The 24,623-nt window shown below is 47.8% G+C and overlaps 2 protein-coding genes and 1 non-coding gene across 3 annotated transcripts in view; all 3 read left to right on the top strand.

Annotated features, from left to right (window-relative positions):
* The window catches only part of vps28 (VPS28 subunit of ESCRT-I), a 6,414-nt gene extending 2,290 nt beyond the window's left edge, over window positions 1-4,124 (top strand). The window contains 8 exon segments of the mRNA NM_001292619.1: window positions 1-8; window positions 410-447; window positions 1,481-1,570; window positions 2,045-2,150; window positions 2,339-2,440; window positions 2,576-2,629; window positions 3,342-3,433; window positions 3,774-4,124. The exon segment at window positions 1-8 is cut by the window's left edge and continues 15 nt beyond it. Of these exon segments, the coding sequence (NP_001279548.1) occupies window positions 1-8; window positions 410-447; window positions 1,481-1,570; window positions 2,045-2,150; window positions 2,339-2,440; window positions 2,576-2,629; window positions 3,342-3,433; window positions 3,774-3,894 (611 nt within the window). The 3' untranslated portion in view covers window positions 3,895-4,124.
* Window positions 4,125-9,301: 5,177 nt separating this feature from the next.
* mapk15 (mitogen-activated protein kinase 15) lies at window positions 9,302-23,640 on the top strand. Its single transcript, XM_007895043.2, has 14 exons — window positions 9,302-9,487; window positions 11,085-11,183; window positions 11,814-11,843; window positions 11,965-12,055; window positions 12,979-13,109; window positions 13,842-14,005; window positions 14,434-14,573; window positions 15,760-15,817; window positions 15,938-16,075; window positions 17,628-17,733; window positions 18,575-18,824; window positions 19,650-19,780; window positions 21,279-21,428; window positions 22,257-23,640. The coding sequence occupies exons 1-14, from the start codon at window positions 9,419-9,421 to the stop codon at window positions 22,440-22,442; spliced, it is 1,743 nt and encodes a 580-aa protein (XP_007893234.1). The 5' UTR covers window positions 9,302-9,418; the 3' UTR covers window positions 22,443-23,640.
* trnaa-cgc lies at window positions 20,750-20,822 on the top strand. The gene has a single exon. It is a non-coding gene; the product is annotated as a tRNA-Ala (tRNA).
* Window positions 23,641-24,623: the final 983 nt, after the last annotated feature.

Raw genomic sequence — 24,623 nt, 5'->3', positions numbered from 1 at the left:
TGTACGAGGTAAGTCAGTGCAGTGTCACAGCAGTGCTGTTTGTCTGCAGGTCACCCACTCTCTCTGTGCTCCCCTCTGTCCCTCTCCCTCTCTCTCTCTGTGTCCCCTTTCATTCTCTCTGTCCCCTTTTCCCTTTCTCTGTTCCCTTTCTCTCTCCCTTTCGGTCTTTTCTCTATGCCCCCCTCTCTCTGGCCCCTTTCATTCTCTCTGGCCCCTTTTCTCTCTGCCCCTCTTGCTCTATCTCTGCCCCTTTTCTTAGTCTCATTAGGTTATACTAGCCTGTAGATGTTGTAGTTGGTTGGGCCCGGATTGAGCAGCCATTGACTGCTTGGCCTGGGATTCTCAAAGTTGAGATGGGATTTTGGTGGAAAACTGGTCACAATACGTTTATTTTGTGTTTCTTTTCCAGGAAGTCAAGTTGTATAAGAATGCCAGAGAGCGAGAAAAGCAAGTATCTTTTTCTTGGTTTGGGGTGTCTAATGCAAGCCTCTGACTGGCCTTGTAAGTGCCCAGTGACTGACTATTAACACAAACAATAACACAGAGAGCATAGAAGAAGGAGAGAGACAGACACACACAGAGCGAGGGGCAGTGTGCCCCGGGGATAATGTCATACAGCAAAGGGGAGAGTGAGAAAGAGATAGACAAGACAACGGGAGAGCCACGGACAGACAAATTGTGGGAGGGCCAGAGACAGACAGACAGACAATGGGGGGTTGGGGGAGAGACAGACTGTGATTCTGGGGAGACAGAGAGAGAGAGACTGGGACACCGTGAAGAGATAGACTGGGATACTGGAGAGGGGGAGAGAGAGATACTGGGATACTGATGAGAAAGGGAGAGACTGGGAAACTGGGGACAGAGAGACAGACTGGGATACTGGGGACAGAGAGACAGACTGGGAAACTGGGGAGAGAGAGACAGACTGGGATACTGGGGACAGAGAGACAGACTGGGAAACTGGGGAGAGAGAGACAGACTGGGATACTGGGGACAGAGAGACAGACTGGGAAACTGGGGAGAGAGAGACAGACTGAGATACTGGGGACAGAGAGACAGACTGGGATACTGGGGACAGAGAGACAGACTGGGATACTGGGGAGAGATTGTTCGATCACTGACATGCTGATCTATGTCTCTTTCTTGGCTGTGCTCTGTTCACCATCTTGTGTGTCGGCCTGGCTCAGTCGGTAGTAATTCTTGTCGCTGAGTCAGAAGGTTGGGGTTTCAAGCCCCACCTTGTGACTTGGAAATCATGTATTCTAAGCTGACACTGCAGTTGTCTGCCTGTTCAGGTGGACATTAAAGATCCCATAGATAAAATTGGTCACTCACTTTGTGGCTGTTTGTGGGATGGTGCAAATTGCCTGCCGCTTTTATCCACAAAACACACAGCCACTACACTTTACAGTAAATCCTATGAGGAGTCCTCATGATGCGAAAGGGCTGTATGAGAAGTAAGGGTTATTGTATCTCACAGGTATGATAACATGGCGGAGCTGTTTGCTGTGGTGAAGACCCTTCAGGCTCTGGAGAAAGCTTACATCAAGGACTGTGTCACTCCCAATGAGTGAGTGTGAGTCCTGGAACACCCGGGGATGGGCAATGGTGCTGTGTATATGTGGTAGTTGGTGGTGGGGGAGGCAGTGTGTGTGGGTTGATGCTGTGTATGTTGGCGGGTGGGGAGCAGGCTTGCTGTATGTGAGTGTGGGTGGGGTGCTGTGTGTTTGTGTGTGTGTGTATGTGCTTGGGGAGGTTTACTGTGTGAGTGTGTTAGGGAGTGCTGTGTGTGTGTGGGCGCCTTGCATGCGGCGGGAGGTTTGCTGTGTGTGGGTGCTGTTTGTGTGCGCGTGTGGTGGGGATGGGGAGATGTTCCTGTGTGTGCTGAGCTGGACTGTGAGAGGTTGCCTTGTGTGTAGGTGGTTTGCTGTTTGTATGTGTGTGTATTTGGATGGATGGGGGGTGGGAGTGGTGTTGCTGTGATGAGCTGGACTGTGCTGAGTTGCTCTCTCTCTCTCTCTCTCTCTCTCTGTGTGATGACCAGGTACACGGCTGCCTGCTCTCGGCTGCTGGTCCAGTATAAAGCCGCGTTCAGACAGGTCCAGGGCTCTGACGTCAGCGCCATCGATGAATTCTGCCGAAGATACAGAGTCAGTGTCGCCACCGTGACATCGGGGTCAGGGAGAAGCGGTGGGGGGGGGGGCGATGGGGGAGGAGTACCGCGGCCATGGGGTAGGGGAGCGATGGGAGTAGAATACGAGGCCACTGGGGAGAATGTTCAAGGGGCCATGGGGGACGGCCGGGGGTCTGAGAGTGACGGGGTCTCTTATCTCAACAGCTGGACTGCCCGTTGGCAATGGAAAGGATTAAGCAAGATCGTCCGATTACAATCAAGGACGACAAAGGGAATCTGAACCGTTGTATCGCAGACATTGTGTCGGTGAGTCAGCCCCGCCCCCTCCCCCACCCCACCCAACCTGTCTAATCTTTCCTGACGGCTGTGTCCTCTGGTCCCCGTAGCCCCCTGTAAACCTCTTGTCAGTCTGTCTTAACACTGCACTGTCTTGTGTTTTAGCTGTTTATCACAGTGATGGATAAGCTGCGTCTGGAGATCAGGGCGATGGACGAGGTAAGCAATCAGGAGCTTCGCTCTCACCTAATTTTCAAGCTTAGGTGGAGTCCTGTAGCTCAGTGGTTAGAGCACTCGCTTTGCAAGTGAGAGACCTGAGTTCAATTCCAGGCAGAGGGCGAAACCTTGGGCAAGTTTCCTTACTCCCCACAGAGCCTAATAATAGTCCCTCCAAAAAAAAAACCATTAATAAATTGGTTATTTTCAATCCATGACTGTTTGTGGGACATTGCTGTGCGCAATTGGCTGCCGCGTTCGCCCACAAATATACAGTCAATTCACTTTACAGTGGGTTCTGTGAAGCGCTTTGGGACGTCCTCCCGACATGGAATGCGCTATGTCAAATGCAAGGATTATTATTATTATTATTAAGCTCAAGTTGTCAGGAGTCTGCTTCAATAATGATGTCCCCGAGACACGCCACTCCCCACCCCTTCAATTCCCACTGGTGACCCTCCTCAATCAACCCCACCCCACCTGCACCCCCTCACCTTGCCAGCAGCCCTTGCCCCCTCTCAGCTCTTGTTAACAAACCTTCCCTCGATCACTGGTCAGCAACCTTGCCTCTAACCACAAACCCCACCCACCACCCCCCCACCTACGCGCCCCCCCCTCCCCACCCCACAGACACACTCAAGCCTTCAGCCCTGCCCCTGTTGCCCACACGCCACGCACGGGGAGATGTTCCTGACACCGTTGACTTCTGCCTCAGATTCAACCTGATCTGCGGGAGCTGATGGAGACCATGAACCGGATGAGCAATCTGCCTCAGGACTTCGAGGGGAAGCAACGAGTCAGTCAGTGGTCAGTGTCACTGCAGCTCGCTCACTCTTTCTGTCTGTCTCTCCGTGTGCCTGCCTCTCTTTGTCTCTTGGTGTGTCTGACTTTCTCTGTCTCCGTGTGTTGGTCTCTCTCTCTGTCTCTCCATCTTTCTGTGTGTGTCTCTCTCTCTGTCTCTCTGTGCATCTGTCTCTGTATCTGTCTGTCTCTCTGTGCGTCTGTCTTTCTCTGTCTCTCTGTCTATCTCTCTGTGTCTGTCTCTCTGTCTGTTTGTGTGTCTGTGTGTGTCTCTCTCTGTCTGTCTGCGAGTGTCTGTGTCTGATGACCTTGTGTATTGCTGTGTCGGGTGACCGCTTGTTTACAGGTTGCAGACACTCACTGCGATGTCAGCCTCAGACGAACTGGATGATTCTCAAGTGCGACAGATGCTGTTCGACCTGGAATCTGCGTACAACTCCTTCAACCGCTTCCTGCATGCCTCCTGAGCCCATCTCTGTCTGTAAATACTTCATCGCTGGGCTTCATCTCCTGATCATTACAGTGTGGCTTGTACCTAGGATCTTCGTTTTCTTAGAGACACTAAAATAAGGTGTAATTCATTCTTTATACTTGAGATTTGCAATGATTTTCTGAACAATTCTACAGGATGCCCAATGCCTCACTTGCCACCTCACCTGTCCATTCCCTCCTTCTAACAATATATCTGTAGATAATCTGTCTGTTTTGTCAATTTATTTCACGGGCTAATCGGAAGCCGCCGAATCTATCTACAAAGGTGGATAAGAGGAGCACGGAGAGAGATTCACTGGAGATGTTGGTCCCAGCTTTCCAACTTCTCTCATACACAGCCCCTGTGTATACCCTGTGCTCCGTGGGTAGTTGGTGAGCTTGGGACCAGATATGAATGGTGGTCGATTGTAGTGGTGTTAAAAGTGGTGCCTTCAGTTAGTCACTTCATGTACAGTGCATCGCACACATTGGATGACCGTGGTTTGATCAGGAAGGAACAGACTGGTTTCTGTTCTCTTCAGTGTGTGGGACAGGTATGAGAGCCATCGTAAGACTACAACAGCAAGAACTTGCACTCATATAGCGCCCTCCACGCAGGATAGTGTCCCAGAGCCTGATTCTGAGCTGGTGGGGAAGGTGGCCATAAGCACGGACGAAGAAGGTTTTCAGGAGGGACTTGAAAAAGGGGAGAGAGGGGGCAAATCAGAGGGATTAAGGGAGAGTGTTCCAGAGTTTTGGGGCCTAGTGGCTGAAAGCGCGACCTCCAATGATGCTGAGAAGGGGTGAGGACACTGGTCAATCTCATTGTCTCTTCAACATACAACACATTGGGACAGCAAGGTCAGTTTATGGCATATAAGACCTGTGTACAAACTTCTCTATAGTCCTGAGCTCCTGCGGATGCAGTGGAATGGCTTCCTCTGACCCGTTTGTGAAGAGTGAGGTAATCATCTGTTGCTCGAGCTCTGTACCTGCAACTTGTGGAACCCTCGCTCTCGCGGGTAGGGATGCGTCTCTGGAGTGTGGGCAGGAAGATGGTAATAATAATAATCCTTGCATTTGATATAGCGCTTTTCACGTCGGGAGGACGTCCCAAAGCGCTTCACAGAACACACTGTAAAGTGAATTTGACTAGATTTGTGGGCGAATATGGTAGCCGTGTTCTCACCCATTTCATGCAGAGCTGTGTTGCCCACCGGGAAGCTCACCCGAGTTCCTGCTATCTGCCACCCGCCCATTGAGGGTTCATATCTGCTTGTCGATGTCAAATGACCAGTTAGTGACTATCCTTGGGGAAGGTAAGCAGGGGCTGAACTGGCTACAAAGTGACATGCCTGGCAGTCGAATCGAGTCCACTCTCTGTGGAGGTCTCCAGTCGAGTTCCTAAGACTGGTGGGTCCACAGTATTCCGGGGCACTGCTGATACCAGCCAAGCCCGTGTAGCTGTTATTGGGCTCTGCCACTCCGCACAACAATAACATCGCACTTATACAGCGCCTTTCACATCAGGAGGATGTCCCAAAGCGCTGGACAGTCAAGGATTTGGACCCGAGCTGTGGATTGGGATCAGGAGGGGTGAAGGCCAGGGGGGGTGGGGATAGGAGGGTGACCGAAGGCGCAGTCGTAGAAGGTTTTGAGATGGGCATTCAAGGAGGCGAGGGAGGGGGCGAGGTGAAGGGACTGTGGGGTGGAGTTCCAAACGCTGGGGGCAGGGAGGCCGATGGTGGGCGAGGCGGGGGTCGTGGAGCAGGCCGCTGAGCGGAGGGGGGAGCCCAAGCACTTCAATAGTTTGATTGCCCTAAATTTCAAAAGACCTTTGCCCACTGAAGAAATAAGGGGGGAAGCTCCTTCTTTAAAAGTATATTTCCATGGAATTCCTCCCAGATACGCAGGCCTTCCAAGCAAGTGTTCGACAGAGAATTAGTTAAAACTGGTTAACTGCAGCTTAGCCTCGGGGTGTGAAATGTGACTCAGCTGTCGGGAGATAACATAGTATGTCCCTGACTCGTCGTCAGACTCCGCCACTGTGAAGCGCTCCGGGTCGCTATCCCGCGTGAGGGGCAAGTTGTTGCTGCTACTTCTATGGGAAGAAGGACTTTTAATTTCCACGTACCATTGAGGGCATCAACTCTTGTTTTTAAACATGTAGAAACATATAACACACACATAAAAATCCCTGCGCCTCATCACGTCTTCGAGACGTCTCAAAGCGCTTCGCAGAATAGACTAAAGTGAATTTGACTGCGTATTTGTGGGCGAAACGCGGCAGCCGATTGCGCACAGCGGTGCCCCACAAACAACAACAACAACAACAACAAGATTCCATTTATAGAGCGCCTTTCACGTCAGGAGGACGTCCCAAGGCGCTGCCAAATCCAAACAGCCGTGGATTGAGCGACCAAATGTATTATTATTATTTTTTTTCCCCCCTTGCGGGATTATTATCAGGCGCGTGTGGGGTAAGGAAACTTGGCCGAGGTTTCGTCCGGCCGGGGGGGGAGTGGGGGGGCATCGAACCCAGGTCTCTCGCTTGCGAGGCGTAGTGCGCTGACCGCTGAGCTACAGGTACTCCCTACAAACTTGTCCACACAGTAAATTGACTGTCCCAAACGCCAGGATCGTGGGTGTGGCATCGACAGACAGACTGTCAATGGAGAGGGAGAGTGCAGGTGAATGTTGCCGGTGGGGCCCGGCGGTGGGGGGGGGGAGGGGGGCGCGCGGCCCCTTTAAGGAGCGACCAGCGGCTGGGCATGCGCAGTGACGCGGGGCTCAGCGGTTTCCATGACAACCAGAAACAGGAAGTGCACCCGACACTGAGAGGGAGTGAGAGAGAGTGTGTGAGAGAGAGAGAGAGAGTGTGAGAGAGACTGTGAGAGAGAGTGAGAGAGACTGTGAGAGAGAGAGTGTGAGAGAGACTGTGAGAGAGAGAGAGAGAGAGAGAGAGAGAGTGAGAGAGAGACTGTGAGAGAGAGACTGTGAGAGAGAGTGAGAGAGAGAGAGAGACTGTGAGAGAGTGTGAGAGAGACTGTGAGAGAGAGAGAGTGAGTGTGGGAGAGAGAGTGAGTGTGAGAGAGAGAGTGAGAGAGAGAGAGTGAGTGTGAGAGAGTGTGAGAGAGACTGTGAGAGACTGTGAGAGAGAGAGTGTGAGAGAGACTGTGAGAGAGTGTGTGAGAGAGAGAGAGAGACTGTGAGAGAGTGTGAGAGAGACTGTGAGAGAGAGAGAGTGAGTGTGGGAGAGAGAGTGAGTGTGAGAGAGAGAGTGAGAGAGAGAGAGTGTGTGTGAGAGAGTGGGAGAGAGTGAGAGAGAGAGTGTGTGAGAGAGAGAGAAATAGACAGAGAGAGAAATAGAGAGAGACTGAGAAAGAGAGAGAAATAGTGAGAGAGAGAAATAGAGAGAGACTGAGAGAAATAGATTATATGTTATACACAGAGAGAGAGAGAGATACACAAACTGAGTGAGATACAAAGGCAGAGAGACTGAGACACAGCGAAGTGAGAGACTGAGACACAGCGAAGTGAGAGACTGAGACACAGCGAGTGAGAGACTGAGACACAGCGAGTGAGAGACTGAGACACAGCGAGTGAGAGACTGAGACACAGCGAGTGAGAGACTGAGACACAGCGAAGTGAGAGACTGAGACACAGCGAGTGAGAGACTGAGACACAGCGAGTGAGAGACTGAGACACAGCGAGTGAGAGACTGAGACACAGCGAAGTGAGAGACTGAGACACAGCGAGTGAGAGACTGAGACACAGCGAGTGAGGAGACTGAGACACAGCGAAGTGAGAGACTGAGACACAGCGAGTGAGAGACTGAGACACAGCGAGTGAGAGACTGAGACACAGCGAGTGAGAGACTGAGACACAGCGAGTGAGAGACTGAGACACAGCGAAGTGAGAGACTGAGACACAGCGAAGTGAGAGACTGAGACACAGCGAAGTGAGAGACTGAGACACAGCGAGTGAGAGACTGAGACACAGCGAGTGAGAGACTGAGACACAGCGAAGTGAGAGACTGAGACACAGCGAAGTGAGAGACTGAGACACAGCGAGTGAGGGACTGAGACACAGCGAAGTGAGAGACTGAGACACAGCGAAGTGAGAGACTGAGACACAGCGAGTGAGGGACTGAGACACAGCGAGTGAGAGACTGAGACACAGCGAGTGAGAGACTGAGACACAGCGAGTGAGGGACTGAGACACAGCGAAGTGAGAGACTGAGACACAGCGAGTGAGAGACTGAGACACAGCGAGTGAGAGACTGAGACACAGCGAGTGAGAGGACTGAGACACAGCGAAGTGAGAGACTGAGACACAGCGAGTGAGAGACTGAGACACAGCGAGTGAGGGACTGAGACACAGCGAAGTGAGAGACTGAGACACAGCGAGTGAGAGACTGAGACACAGCGAGTGAGAGACTGAGACACAGCGAGTGAGAGACTGAGACACAGCGAGTGAGAGACTGAGACACAGCGAGTGAGAGACTGAGACACAGCGAGTGAGAGACTGAGACACAGCGAAGTGAGAGACTGAGACACAGCGAGTGAGAGACTGAGACACAGCGAGTGAGAGACTGAGACACAGCGAGTGAGAGACTGAGACACAGCGAGTGAGAGACTGAGACACAGCGAGTGAGAGACTGAGACACAGCGAGTGAGAGACTGAGACACAGCGAGTGAGAGACTGAGACACAGCGAGTGAGAGACTGAGACACAGCGAGTGAGAGACTGAGACACAGCGAGTGAGAGACTGAGACACAGCGAGTGAGAGACTGAGACACAGCGAGTGAGAGACTGAGACACAGCGAAGTGAGAGACTGAGACACAGCGAAGTGAGAGACTGAGACACAGCGAGTGAGAGACTGAGTAACAGCGAGTGAGGGACTGAGACACAGCGAGTGAGAGACTGAGACACAGCGAGTGAGAGACTGAGACACAGCGAGTGAGGGACTGAGACACAGCGAGTGAGAGACTGAGACACAGCGAAGTGAGAGACTGAGACACAGCGAGTGAGGGACTGAGACACAGCGAAGTGAGAGACTGAGACACAGCGAAGTGAGAGACTGAGACACAGCGAGTGAGAGACTGAGACACAGCGAGTGAGAGACTGAGACACAGCGAGTGAGAGACTGAGACACAGCGAGTGAGAGACTGAGACACAGCGAAGTGAGAGACTGAGACACAGCGAAGTGAGAGACTGAGACACAGCGAGTGAGAGACTGAGACACAGCGAGTGAGAGACTGAGACACAGCGAAGTGAGAGACTGAGACACAGCGAGTGAGAGACTGAGACACAGCGAGTGAGAGACTGAGACACAGCGAGTGAGAGACTGAGACACAGCGAGTGAGAGACTGAGACACAGCGAGTGAGAGACTGAGACACAGCGAGTGAGAGACTGAGACAGATACAGAGCCACAAAGAGAGACGAGCAGAAACACAGGGAGTGAGAGCCAGCTTTGCTGGGGTTAGGATCTTGGTGGTTCAAGCTGAGGCCCCAAGATGAGTGGATCGGAGGTGGAGCAGCACATCGCGGGCAAATATCACATCAAGAAGCGACTCGGAAAAGGGGTGAGGCTGAGGGGCGGAGGGGGGGGGGTGGGGCAAGGCGTCAGGGCTGGATGTGTGTGTTTGTGTGAGGCAGGAGTGTGTATGTCGGATGGAGAGGGTGTCAAGGGTGCATGGTGTATTGGAGGACAGGGTGGGGAGAGGTATGTTTTGAGGGCTGTCAGCAAAATGGTGTAAGGGAGCGTATTGGGGTGGTGGGTATATTGGGGGCTGGGGGGGGGGGCGTGGAGAACTGTTGGAGGTGCCGTCCTTCAGATGAGCCGTGCAACCCAGGTTTCATGTGTGGCTGTTTGGGTGGATGTTAAAGGTCCCGCGTCGCTATTGGAAAAGAGAAGGGAGTTTTGCTCTCCCGGTGTTCTGGCCAACAATCCCCCCCCGAGAAAAAAATTGGTCATTGTGGGATGTTGCTGTGTGCAATTGGGCTGCTGCATTTTGCCCACAAATCTCTTTACAGTGTATCCCATGAAGCGTTTTGCGACGTCCCAAAGAGGCGATAAGGCGCTATATCAAATGCAAGGATTATTATTATTATAATTATCATTGATCCTCAACTTCCTTCATCTCAGTAAATTGGAAGCCATTCTCCTCAGCTCCAGCCACCACCTCCCTCTTGGATCCAAGTACCTCCACCTGACTGGCTGCTCTCTCTACCTCACTGAGCCTCTGCACAACCTTGGCATCTGTCATGTCTGCTCCACCATTTCCTGAGATAATAACCCCTTGAAAAAAATTGTGGCCACGTCTGATGTGTAACTCAATACCGTTTACCTGCCATTTCTCCAATCACCCAGTACTCCCACTAGACAAGTATTTATCTATTTCCCTTTCAAACACTCTCAACAACTCCCAACAACTCAGCATTAACGGGGCTCAGAGGAAGTGAATTTCACAATCCCACAGCACTAAAGAAATGTCTGATTTCACTGCTAACAGGTGGTTAGATGATGGCCTTTTCTCATGCCAATGCCTATGAAACTTATCACTGTAGCGTGGTCATTAGTGCACTCGCCTCGCAAGCAAGAGGACCTGAGTTCGATTCAGGGCAATACCTTAGACAAGTTTTCTTACTCCACACGCCTCTGTGGTTAGTAGTTGATTATTATTATTATTATTATTATTGATCGCTTTCTGGGGATAATAATCCCTTGAAAAAAATTTGGCCACTCAATCTAGACTGTTTGTGGGACACTGCTGTGCGCAATTGGCTGTCACATTTCGCCCACAAATATACAGTCAATTCACTTTACAGTTTATTCTGTGAAGCACTTTGAGACATCTCAACGACGTGGTCAGGCGCTATATCAAATGCAAGGATTATTATTTAGAACTACAGACATTTACAGCACAGGAGAAGGCCCTTCAGCCCATCGTATGTATCTGTATTGGGTCTTTTAAAGAGTATAATCCTTTCAGTCCCATTTATTTGTCCTTTCCCACATACCCTGGCGTCATTCCTTCCTCTCTTTCACAAGCTGCCTTTGTTCTCGTCACTTTGTTATCAGATAAAAGTATTGAATTGAACTATTTTTCACCTGTTTATTCCCATTGAAGGACAAGACCTGTCAGACACTGTACTCAGCCTTGTCCCTTCATGTTCCAGGCCTATGGAATTGTGTGGAAAGCAATCGATCGCAACACAGGGGAAGTTGTGGCACTAAAGAAAATATTTGATGCCTTTAGAAACCGCACAGACGCTCAGGTACGTGGGCTGTTTATACAAGTGATGTCAATGATTAGTGTCAGCCAACAAAGCAGCTCAAATCTGGAAATGGAAAGTTCCTGTGTGTGTGTGTGTGTGTGTCCGTCCGTCCAAATGCGCGCCTTTGTGCATAGGTGTGCACATGGGTGTGCACGTGTGTGGGTATGTGTTTCCAGTGCCTCGGGACGTCTTTCTGACGTGAAAGATGCTATATAAATGTACTTTGTTGTTGCTGTGTGTTGTGTTATGTGTGTGTGTTTATCTATCTGGTGTGCGTGTGTCTATCTGGGTGTCCAGATACATGCTTACCCTGATGTGTGAATAGGTGCTGTGTCTGGGTGCGAGTGTGTGAGTGTGACTGTCTGTGATTGTGTGGGTGTGTCTGGGTGTGAGTGGGTGGGTGTGTTGGTGTGAGTATGTGAATGTGCGTGGGTGTGTCTGGGTGTGACTATGTGGGTGTGTCTGGGTCTGAGTGTGTAGGTGTGTCTGGGTGTGAGTGTGTGGGTGTGTCTGGTTATGGGTGTGAGTGTGTGGGTGTGTCTGGTTATCGGTGTGAGTGCGGGTGTGTCTGGGTGTGAGTGTGAGCAGGTGCGCCCTGAATTGTATTTGATTTTGTGTCCTCTTTTGCAGAGAACATTCCGTGAAATAATGTTCCTTCAGGTGAGCTCCTGGGACCCTCCGTGACTGGGTGGTGAGGATGGGGGGGGTGGGGGGATGAGAGTGAGGAAGGTGAGATGAGGATGGGGGGAGATGGAGACTAACGCTCTCTGTACTATGGCAGGAATTCGGGGACCATCCCAATATAATAAAACTGAAGAACGTCATTCGAGCCCAGAATGATAAGGACATCTACCTCGTCTTTGAGTACATGGGTAAGAGCCTCTGCTAAACCCCACCCCTCGCCCCACCATGTGTGTGTATGTATATCTAGGTGTGCACGTGACTATCTGGATGTCCAGATACACACATACCCAGATGTGTGAATGGGCGGCATGTGTCTGTGTGTGAGTGGATACTGCACCTGGGGTACCTACACCCCCCTCCCCCCCCACTCCCCCTGGAGAGCTCTAACCTCAGTGGGAGGCTGTAAATAAACTGAAGGCTGCAGCCTACAAGCCACTCATTCCCAGAAGCAGGACCTGCCAAGGTAACCTCAAAGCAGAGGCCTTTAAAAATGTTCTGGAAGCTTCCTCGGAGCAGTCAGAACTGCTGTGAAGTTAACTCATGACGAAGCAGGGCAGGAAGCCAGGAAGGTTATTAAGAAAATGAAATGGCATTGGTGGGTTGCTTCACTCCATCATGGAGCAAAACTACAGAATAATAATCCAAATTCTTCCACATGTCAGTGTTGGACAAATCATGTGTTCACAATAGACATGAGGGGATCCTTGGGGTCTGGAGGTGGCACCTAATCTCCATAGCGGTGACTCATTTACATGCAGGGTGATGATGCTGGAGTGTATCTGGTTTTATAGACAAACTATGTGGTTTTAGCTGGTTAGATTCTAGCAGTTGCCCTAACGTACACTCTGGGGCTCTTGCCAACCTGCGCCTAATACTGGAATTAGGTAAACAAAATGTGTCCCTCCAGGAATTGCATATTTCATTTCAGACCCGGGAATTTCCATGTCTAGGTGAGACGCATGGAATCCTCAGTTTGGTTTGGATCCGCTCAAGTATGGTGAGGGGTTTCCGCATGCGTCAGACACCCAGCCGACCAAAAGTAATGTCCATTTCCTCGGGCTCATACTTACGCTGCTCCAAGCTGTACACCTGACAGGGGTTTGTATTTCAGTGACGGATTTGCATGCAGTGATAAAGAAAGGCAATCTGCTAAAGGACATTCACATGCGATACATCATATATCAGCTGCTGAAAGCCAGCAAATACATCCACTCAGGAAATGTGATCCACCGGGACCAGAAGGTACACACCCACCCTGCGGGGGAGGGAGGGGCTGACTGCTTGTTTATGCTCTCACACCTCTAATTGATTGGATAGTCCCACTCTTTGGATTATTACATTGATTCCTCTCTCTCTGAACAAATGCAGGTTTTAGTCCTCACACGGTAGATGGCTTGTACCTACCATCCACCTGGTGAGCGCTCAAGCCCGCACTTGGCTGATGTTGAACAACCAATTAGTGACTATCCTCCTTGTGGGGAGGTAATCCGGGTCTCCTTGGAGGCTGGGAATCATCCCACTCAGCGGCTTTTAACCCTGTAAGCCAAAGCGCTAGTGGATAGGGTGGTCCTAGCTGGACAGGTAGCGGAAAAGCTTGCCAGACAGTGATATCAATAGCAAGCTATGGGGTTTTAGTTGGTTAGATTCCAGCAGTTACCCTAACGCACACTCTGCGGTCCCCAAGCCTTGGTTCTTACCAACTTACGCCTAATACTTTCCATAATTAGGTAAACAGGATGTATCCCTCCAGGGAGAGTGCGCATTCCATTCCAACAATCAATCTCTGGGATTTCCATGTTTCGGTGGGAGGCAGAGAATTCTCAGTTTGGTTTGGACAATTTTAAGCATGGTGATGGGTTTCCACATGTGCCAAAAAATTATCACAATTCATTCATTCTCTCTCTATCTCTCCACTTGTTCATTCTCTCTCTCTGTCTCTAAACTCATTTATTCTCTCTATCTGTTTATCTGCAGCCCTCGAACATCCTGCTGGACACAGATTGCTTTGTGAAGCTCTGTGACTTTGGGCTCTCGCGGTCCATCAATCAGATCCAGGAGGAGCCAGGAAACCCGGCCCTGACAGAATATGTTGCTACTCGCTGGTACCGAGCACCAGAAATCCTCCTGGCCTCCCCCAGGTGGGGACACCAAGATACCATCTTTTTATTAGGATTTTGAATCTGGCATGTGATTTGTGAAATGAATAGTCTTCACTTCTCAGAGATCCTGCCCCCCTCCCCCCCCACCCCCCCATCTACTCGAGCTAGGGTGGTGCAAGACAGTGGAGGGAGCATTTTGCCCACAAAATACACAATCATTTATCCTGTGAAGCGCTGTAAGACGTCTCAACAACATGATAAGGTGCTATATCAAAAGCAAGCATAATTATTATTATTTAAATGTGAGAATGAGGATCTTGAATTTGAGATCCCCCCCATCCTTTCAGGCCCCTTATCCCCTCCCTCCCGCAGTCTTGGGCTCCCTGCTCCCCCACCCTCGTGGACTCCCCTCCCCTACCCCCCCACCCCACTCTGTGAACCAGAGTAAAGCCTCCTCTGTCTGGCAGGTACACTAAAGGAGTGGACATGTGGAGCGTTGGCTGTATTTTAGCAGAGATGCTGATCGGAAGTCCGTTGTTCCCAGGAACCTCGTCTATCAATCAGATTGAAAGGGTCATGAGGGTGATTCCAGCACCCTCCACCGAAGGTAACTCTCAGGCTGCAAGTTCTACCTAGTCTTAGTCTGGTGACCATGTTGCCTTCAATTTGAGTAAGTAGGAACCCGGTTGTTAGTCGATTGGCGATAACGTTACAGGGGTAATAATCCCTTAAAAGCACAAACAAACAAAAAAATGTGGTCACTCAATCCATGACTGTTTATGAGACACTGCTGTGCGCAATTGGCTCGCATTTCGCCTACAAATACAGTCTTTGCAGTATATTCTGTAAAGTCCTTTGAAACGTCTCAATGACATGATAAACTGCTATATCAAATGCAAGGATTATTGTTATTGTCCACAATTTGTATTTACTCAATCTGAAGTTGAATTAGGAAACTCAGTTTCCAATTTACAGCAACATCAACATGCATTTGTACTGTGCCTTGCACGTAGGATAATCTAGGTTTACTTTTAGGAGTAATATATAGGACAGGAGAGTGGCAGAAATTCAAGAGTCGGGGACGGAGCAAGAAATTGGGATTAGATTGGAGAGCTGCAATCGGGGTTGAGCAATCTCCTGTAATATGATCAGTGCCTCAAACTGCTTCCCAACTATTTTCATCTGTTTGTTACACCCACACCATGGTGCCCCGCCTGCTACAACAACAACAGCAACAACAACAACAAGATTCCATTTATAAAGCGCCTTTCACGTCAGGAGGACGTCCCAAGGAGCTGAAACTGAGCCCTGCCCACCATGTGCAACTCAAAACCAGGGAATAAGGACCGTTGTCCTGTAGCTCAGTGGTTAGAGCACTTGCCTCTCAAGCGAGAGACCTGGGTTCAATTCCTGGCAGAGCGAAATGTTGGGCAAGTTTCCTTACTCCGTATGCCTCTGTTTACCTAACAGTAATTAGGAATCTGGTTGTTAGTTGATTGGTTGATCGCTTTTATGGGGGTAATAATTCCTTCAAAATTGGTCACTCAATCCACGACTGTTTGTGGGACACTGCTGTGCGCAATTGGCTGCCGCCCACAAAATATACAGTCAATTCACTTTACAGTATATTCTGTGAGGCACTTTGAGACGTCTCAAAGTCATGATAAGACCCTATATCAAATGCAATGATTATTATTATAAATATAAGGTAAAGAGAAGAATAAGGTAGACAGAGTTACGTTAGTCAGTATCAGATCTAATTGGCCGTAAACGGGTTTCCCTTTCTCTTATAGACGTCCTGTCAATTAACTCTGACTATGGCTGTTCTGTCGTACAGAAGATCTTGTCCGGGTATGTAATGTACTGACACAAACAAACCAAACTGCTCGCTCTGAAATAGCGGTTATATAAAGTGTCCTTTACTCTGTGTGTGTTTGTGTGTGTGTGTGTCTCTCTCTCTCTCTCGTTCAGAACCAGATCCACGCTGGACGAGCTTTTACCAAAGACAACGCCACCTGATGCTCTTGACTTGCTGAAGAAACTTCTGGTGTTTAATCCGGAGAAACGTCTGACCTCCGAGGAGGCCTTGGAACATCCCTACGTCAGCAAGTAATAACCCCCACACTGCCCCCTACGTCACAAGTAATACCCACTCTGCCCCCTACATCACTAGCAATACCCACATTCTGCCCCCTATATCACTAGTAATACCCATACTCTGCCCCTATATCATAGTAATACCCACACTTTGCCCCCACGTCACTAGTAATACCTACACTCTGCCCCCTATATCACTAGTAATATCCACTCTGCTCCCATTTCACTAGTAATACCCACACCCTGCCCCTATATCATAGTAAAATAATAATAATATTTGCATTTGATATAGCGCCTTTCACGTCGGGAGGATGTCCCAAAGTGCTTCATAGAACACACTGTAACGTGAATTGACTGTATATTTGTGGTCGAACGCGGCAGCCAATTGCACACAGCAATGTCCCACAAACAGTCGTAGATTAAAAATGACCAATTTATTATTGTTTTGGGTTTTGGAGGGATTATTATTAGGCTCTGTGTGGAGTAAGGAAACTTGCCCAAGGTTTCGCCTTCTGCCTGGAATTGAACTCAGGTCTCTCGCTTGCAAAGCGAGTGCTCTAACCACTGAGCTACAGGACTCCACGTAGTAATACCCACACTTTGCCCCCATATCACTAGGAATATCCACCCTGCCCCCTATATCACTAGTAATACCACTTTCTGCCCCTATATCACTAGTAATATCCACACTCTGGCCCCATATCACTAGTAATATTCACTCTGCCCCCATATCACTACTAATACCACACTCTGATCCTATATCACTAGTAATACCCCACACACTCTGCCCCCTATATCGCTAGTAGTATCCACACTCTGCCTCTTATATCGATTAAGCCCATAAAATACAGTCAGTCCACTTTACAGTATATCCTGTGAAGCGCTTTGAGACGTCTCAACAACATAAAGACCTATATCCAATGCAAGGATTATTATTATTAATAAATAGTCTGAATTATAGTCAATTATATCAAATCTGAGCAAATATCATCAGTCGCCACATCGCGTAGAGACACTAATAAATGGAGATTAATGTTAACTGTTTATTTTCTGCAGGGTGAAACCTTGGGCAAGTTTCCTTACTCCACACACCTGATAATAATCCCTCAAGAAAAAAAAACAATAATAAATTGGTCACTTCAATCAACGACTGTTTGTGGGACACTGCTGTACACAATTGGCTGCCGCATTTCACCCACAAATATCCAGTCAATTCACTTTACACTATATTCTGTGAAGCGCTTTGAGACCACAATAAGATTGAGACGTCTGGAAGATGTGAAAAGCGCTATATCAAATGCAAGGATTATTATTATATCACTAATAATGCCCCATAAACTCTGCCCCTATGTTAATAAGTAATAACCAATCGAGCTAGCAATCTGTGGTGGTCTCTAGTCCATTGGATACTCTTAAGCACGGTGATGGGTTTCTGTGTGTGTCAGACACCCGGCTGACCCCAAAAAAATAACTGCCTGCACTCTGACCCCTTATTAGCAAATAATATCCCTGTGCACTCTGACCCCTTTGTTTTAATATAGATCATTCTTATTATTTAATATAGATTTCATAACCCAGCAAAGGAGCCAGCACTGACCCGGGACGTGCTTCTCCCTGTGGACGATGACACACAACTGTCCGTGGCCGAATATCGGAACAAGCTCTATGAGGTGTGAAATCACTTCCACTCTCAACTTCCTGTTGTAACAACTAGTTAGCAAAGAGAACTCAAATGTTATTCTGTTCAGCCCCTCCTCAGTTCCTCTCCCGCCACCGACCTTGGGATCCCAGGCAATAGTATGAAATACTTTCAGACATTCGAAGATATTGTGTAAATGTAAATGGTTTTGTATTGTAAGGTCTTGCATTCTCGACTCTGCGTTAGAAGCTGGATTGGAGCTCCAGGTTGATCTCCAGGGGCAGTGCTGAGGGCCGGGGGAGGTAGAGGGTAGGAGCAGTGCTGTATTATCAGAGGTGCTGTGATGTGGATGGGATATAAAACTGAAGTCCTGTCAGCCTGTTTGGGTGGACTATAAGGACCCCATGGCACTATTCAAAACTACATGGGAGTTTTTGTAGTGTATTGGTTAGAGCACTCGCCTCACAAGCGAGTTTGATTCCCAGGCAGGACAAACCTTAGGCAAGTTTATTATTATTATTTTGCTGGTTTTCTAGATGGCAATCCTGCAGATTATTTCTCTTCAAGGTTCTTTCTGGGACTTTTCTGTGGACTAAATGACTAAATCTGTTTTGCTTACAATAAAAAAGAATAATAAATTGGGCACTCAATCCACGACTGTTTGTAGGACATTGCTGTGTGCATTTTGCTGCTGCGTTTCACCCACAAAATACAGTCAATTCACTTTACAGTATATTTAGTGAAGCACTTTGAGACGTCTCAACAACATGATAAAGTGCTGTTTCAAATGCAAGGATTAATATTAATGTTACTGTCAAGTGGAGCGACTGTTTTGGAGATGACCTCTACTGTGTCTTTCTGTTGTCCTTCAGATGATCCTGCAGAGGAAAACATTTCTCCGTCGCCGGAGACATGTGATGTACAAACAGCCCAGCCTGGAGTTGGCTGGCAGAGACGTGGAGCACAAAGACTCAAAGCCTGTTCTTCCCAGGTCCACAACAGCACCAGCAGCAGTGTCAGCTGCCACAGAGCCTGTTCCAGAGCCGGAGAAACCTCCACAATCCAATGGAGCCTCATATAACCCCATCACACACAGTGTGTCCACGTACACAGGCTTCCAAAGTGAGTAACTGGCAATCCTGTGATTGAATGGTTCCAAGCTCATGGGGAGTCAGGCGGTGCTAGGCTAACCTTGTTTGGGCAAAGAAACTTCATAGAGAAACTTCATGTATGGGCAAAGAAACATCCTGGCTTGTGGGAAGTAATTAACCATAATTTGGTCACTTAATCCACCACTGTTTGTGGGACAATTGGCTGCCGCATTTCGCCCACAAATATACAGTCAATTCATTTTACAGTATATTCTGTGAAGCGCTTTGAGATGTCTTCCACCACCAGCCTCCCCTCCTCTCTATAAAAATAATAATCCTTGCATTTTAATATTATTATATTTTGATATTGATATTACATCTTCTAGATGTCTCAAAGCGCTTCACAGAATATACTGTAAAGTGAATTGACTATATATTTGTGGGCGAAACACAGCAGCCAATTGCGCACAGCAGTCTCCCACAAACAGTCGTGGATTTAAGTGACCAAGTTATTATTGTTTTTTTTCTTGAGGGATTATGAGACGCCGTCCGGCATGGAGGGCGCTATATAAATCCAAGTTGTTGTTGTTATTAACAGGTGTGTGGAGTAAGGAAACTTGCCCAAGGTTTCACCCTGCCGGGACTCAAACCCAGGTCTCTTGCTTGCAAGGCGAGGGCTCCAACCACTGAGCTACAGGACTCTGTCCTCTATTCCTCTCCCTCCTCTACTTCTCCAACCTACCCCTTAATCCCTTTCTCTTCCCCACCATCCTTTCCCTTCTTGTTGATAATATTGTTCCTCTCAATCTACACACTCTCTTGACACTAACCAGAACTACACAATTCCTTCTCCTAGACGATCCGGTTAGTGGAAAGCTAACACACAGCCTCTCAGGTCCCTATCAGCAGAGAAGTTCATCGGGAAACCGGAGAGCGACTCAGCGCCCCCTGCACCATGGGACCGCCGATTTGCCCAGTGCACTCAATGTGAGTACTAATGTTGCAACCATTTGGGAGACACTCCCTTCTCTTTTCGAATTCTGTAGTGGAATCCTTAGTGTCCGCCTGAACAGGCAGATGAGACCTTGGTTAAACATCTCATCCAAAGGACAGCACTTCCAACAATATAAGCACAATCTAAGTGTCAGCTTAGACTATGTTGCACACATGTGACATGTCCTGGTAGCAATCTCACTTCTGAGTCAAGAACAACAAATTGCATTTAAATAGAGCCTTTCACGTAGGGAAGACGTCCCAAGTTAGAAGCCCCACATCCGACTTGGAATTGCATAGTCTAAGCTGACACACCAATGCAGTGCTGGAGGGTGTGTTGCATTGTCGGGGATGCCCTGCTTCGAACGAGACGTTAAACCGAGGGCCTGTTCAGGTGGATGTTAACGATCCTATGGTGCTATTTGAAAAGAGAAGGGAATTTCTCTCGCCCGGACGACAATCCCCCATATAAAATTGGCCACTCACTCCATAGCTGTTTGTGGGACACTGGTGTGTGCAATTGGCTGCCATGTTTCTCCCCCAAAATTTACAGTCACAAATATAAATTTACAGCTATATCAAATGCAAGGATTATTATTATAAAATGAGTCAACATTTTGGGTCCACGACCCTTCGTCAGAAACATTGACTCACTTTCCTTTCTCCATAGATGCTGCCTGACCTGCTGCATGTTCCCAGCGAGCTCTGTTTTTGTTTCAGATTTCCGGCATTGGCAGTATTTTGCATTTTGTTTATATTATTCCTTGCATTTTACATAGCGCCTTAACACGTCATCGAGATGTCTCAAAGCGCTTCACAGAATATATTGTAAAGTGAATTTTACAGGTCCTCTCGCTTGCGAGGCGAGTGCTCTAACCACTAAGCTACAGGACTCCGTGTGTATTTCTGGGACACTGCTGTGCACAGTTGGCTGCCGCCGTTCGCTCACAAAAATACACAGGGAGTCCTGTAGCTTAGTGGTTAGAGCACTCGCCTCGCAAGCGAGAGGACCTGGGTTCAAATCCCAGCAGGGTGAAACATTGGGCAAGTTCCCTTACTCCACACGCCTCAGTTTACCAAGTAAGAACCTGGTTGTTAGTTGATTGGCGGATCATTTTTCCGCCAATCCCTTCAAAAATAAATAAAAATAATAGTAGTTTGCTCACTCAATCTGCAACTGCTGTGCACAGTTTGCTGCCGCGTTTCACCCACAAAACATGCAGTCAATTCACTTCATAGTCTATTCTGCAAAGCACTTTGAGACGTGATATGGACGTGATATCACGTATAGAAGATGTGATATGGCGTTATATCAAGTGCAAGGATTATTATTATACGAAAGGGATCTTTTTTAAAAAAAAAGTATGAGCGTAAAGATACGATCGTTTATATTACTTTCGGCCCAGCCAAATAGAACACAGTTCAATTTGCTGGTCTATACATTCCTGTGTGTCGCTCAGAGCTTTACTTTGTCTCCTGTCTGGGCAAACAGGGCAACACGGTGGCAGACCAGCGTGGCAGCCAGGTGGGTGCTGCTGGCAGAACCCACCAGTACAAATCAATGGTGAGCAACATACTAACGCGCAAAGCAAGCACAGAACAGGGAATGGGGATGAGAGCAGCAGTGACAAGTGCGCAGCTGGTGAGTACTGAATCACCACTCGTGTACATCACAGTTGTTGTATTAGCCTCGAACATTTGTCTCAGAAACTATGCAATTTTTAATTAAAAGTTGTACAGGGGAATTTTTTTTTGCAGTTTTCATCATTTTACGCCAATGTTAATCAATACTGCCATTCAATAACTGGCACAATTTGGGGCCGTTTAGTGTGAATCTGACACTATATGTAACATAGCACGAGGTGGCCGTGTTTTTTCCCTTCTCCAAATGGTAGCTCTAAGCGAGGCCTTGAGTTTAGCAGATTATCAGACACTACAAAATTTACCCAGTTGTGTTTTACGCAGGGTAATGGGAGCAAGAGACTTGAATGAAACCAGGCCAGGGATAAACATAGGAAAGTGTAAGAGAGTTTGTGAACAAGGACAAAAACTTGCATTTACACAGCACCCTTCAGGTGGGGTGGTGTCTAGGAGCACTTAACAGTGGCGGAGATTGACAACAGCTGGGGGAGAGAGCGGAGGTGACCGTAGGTCACAGTCAAAGAGGCAGGTCTCCAGGTACAATCTGAAGACAGCTTTCCCTGGTTTGGGACTGCAGAGAGGACAAGGCGGAGAAATTAAGGCAGCGAGTTCCAAAGTTTCAGGGCATGGTGGTTGAAGGCACAACCAAAGAGAGTGGAGCGGAGGGGCTGAGGGACGTACACAAAGCCGGAGCCAGCTGAGTGAAGGGGGTCGCTGGCGGAGTGGGGTGCAAGCAGGTCGGAGAGGTAGGGAGATGGTAGGGCATGAAATGATGCTAACTGGTAATGAGGGAATGTTCCTGAGAATGTGCTTGTCTAATACATTGCAGAACTCAAGGCCACAGCCCCAACACAGGGAAAGCCGTCCCATCAGGAAGATGTTTCAAACCACTTCGAACATGGCCGGAGCCGGAGATCCCAAAGCCACGTGGGGCAGCTACTCGCAGGCTTACGGGATCATCAGTAAAACAGGCCTGGAGAATCTGCGAAATCTTCACATACAAAGCAACCCATAGACCCTCCCTCCATTTGTGTGACTGCTGATCCAAGCAACAGCCAACAGACACACCGAAAACAAGCAACTTTTGGAACAAATGGAGAGACCTCCTTTGGTGAAACGGTTGGAAAGGGTTCAATCGCCACGTCCATCTCTTTGAATCCAAGTACATTCAGACCTTTAAAGTCAAACCTCAATCCTTCACATCAACGTGATGGTAAATGTCTCTTATTCCCACCAGATGAGCATCAACTCGGAACCCATGTGTGCAAAGATGGGTGTCTCTGACCACAACTTTACAGAGAAGAGAGTATGAAGGAGTTTTGTTTTAATTTGTACATAACACAGAGATGAATGAAATGATTTTTTTAAAAAACAGCTTATTCCTGCACAAGATTAAGTTACTGGAAAGGAATGGCAGACGTGATTTCCAGACTGAACTCGTACCTTCATCTCACAAATTGTCTCATTCAGCCCTTAAGACAAAGTTCTAAGTTATCTTCTCAGAGTGGGGAATAAAGAACCAAGATTCCCACTTAGCCTGACCACTAACTTGCAGACTAAGAGGAGCTCACAAGCTACAGACTTATGTACACATTGATTATGAATGGATCCTATATATTCTCAGCCCATTTGCACCTCCCACATTCAGCAGTGACATAACAGTGTCACTGTTCATTCAACAACTTCTTCATTTATGTAGCACCCCTCACGCAGGTTAGCCTCCCAGAGCATTTTATTATTCAGCGGGTGAGGATTGCTCGCTGTTTGACCTGTCGCCTTTAATCGCCCCAAATCACTTGCCAACACATCATTGAACTTTGAGGCAAAATGCAGGCATTCCTTTCATTTATTTCTGTAACCAATCCACTGCCATCACCAACAGGACTGTTGGTGTACTGAACGTTATGGGTAATTCTTAAAAGGTTCAGCTTTGTTTACCTCCTGATATTGTTGGTCTAATGTGGGATCAGTAAATGATGCAGGAATACTTTATCTGAATATTTTTTTCATTGATTGCAAAGTATCCTGTGAAATATTAATATGGAGCACTCATTATTCACAAGACCGCCATGGCAGATATGGGAACAGTGCAGATAATAGGTCGTCATCACACAAAAATGGGAATTGATTAGAATATTGATCAAAAACTTCCATTTGGCGCTATACAGTCAGTTAACTTTACAGTATATTCTGTGAAGTGCTTTGAGATATCTAGAAGACGTGAAAAGCGCTATATCAAATGCAAGGATAATAATAATAATACTGTGTGACACTGTACCAGTCCTCTTCTCTCGCTCCCTGCCTTTGTTTCTCTCCAACTTCTCATCTGCTTCTCACTGTCTCACTCTGCCTTGGTCTCTGTCTCATTATCTCACACAGCCACTGTACTTGTAACAAATTCTAATAAACCTCATGTTGCTCCTTCAATTGCACTAAATGGATAAATCCAGTTTCAAGTGACCTCACATGAAACTACATTATTTGGCAGGATTGCACATTTACACTTGAGCTGTGGATAGTAATAATAATAATAATAATCCTTGCATTTGATATAGCGCTTTTCACGTCGGAAGGACGTCCCAAAGCGCTTCACAGAACACACTGTAAAGTGAATTGACTGTATATTTGTGGGCGAACGCGGGAGCTAATTGCGCACAGCAATGTCCCACAAACAGTCGTAGATTGAAAATGACTAATTTTATTATTGTTTTTGTTTTTTGGAGGGATTATTATTAGGCTCTGTGTGGAGTAAGGAAACTTGCCCAAGGTTTCGCCCTCTGCCTGGGATTGAACTCATGTCTCTCGCTTGCAAAGCGAGTGCTCTAACCACTGAGCTACAGGACTCCACAAAGTCCTAGTAGACATGTGAATATGCAGCATTTCTTCTGTAGTGTTTCTGTGACGACTTTAATCACTCATTCCACAATATTTTTCAATGTCTCATAATCTGACCTCCCTCTCCAGCCCCAATCGAATCAGTTTTAGAGACTGATCCCCTAAACCCTTGTTACTCCTATTCTGATATCTCACACTCCACTTTAGTTTGCTGAATCTGATTCTCTGGATTAAATGGTGTATGTGATGTTTGCACAGAGCCTTTTATGGAAATTGATTGCAAATTTACTCATTTTCCCAATCGCTTGTCAGATGAGTAACCCTATACTTGGCTAATGGGAAATAGTTGATATTTTGGGAC

This window comes from Callorhinchus milii, unplaced genomic scaffold, assembly GCF_018977255.1.
Source record: "Callorhinchus milii isolate IMCB2004 unplaced genomic scaffold, IMCB_Cmil_1.0 Scaffold2, whole genome shotgun sequence".
NCBI classification, from domain to species: domain Eukaryota; kingdom Metazoa; phylum Chordata; class Chondrichthyes; order Chimaeriformes; family Callorhinchidae; genus Callorhinchus; species Callorhinchus milii.
The sequence above is the reverse complement of the archived record's forward strand: the minus strand, read 5'-3'. Positions and strand labels throughout refer to the sequence as shown.

What these genes read in the sequence shown, in the direction of transcription:
- mapk15 (XM_007895043.2), top strand. Translation starts at nt 9,419, where the DNA reads ATGAGTGGATCGGAGGTGGAGCAGCACATCGCGGGCAAATATCACATC. An exon ending in GTACAGAAGATCTTGTCCGG is followed by an intron (nt 15,818 to 15,937) that starts GTATGTAATGTA and finishes TCTCTCGTTCAG; the next exon opens with AACCAGATCCACGCTGGACG. An exon ending in GAACATCCCTACGTCAGCAA is followed by an intron (nt 16,076 to 17,627) that starts GTAATAACCCCC and finishes TATTTAATATAG; the next exon opens with ATTTCATAACCCAGCAAAGG.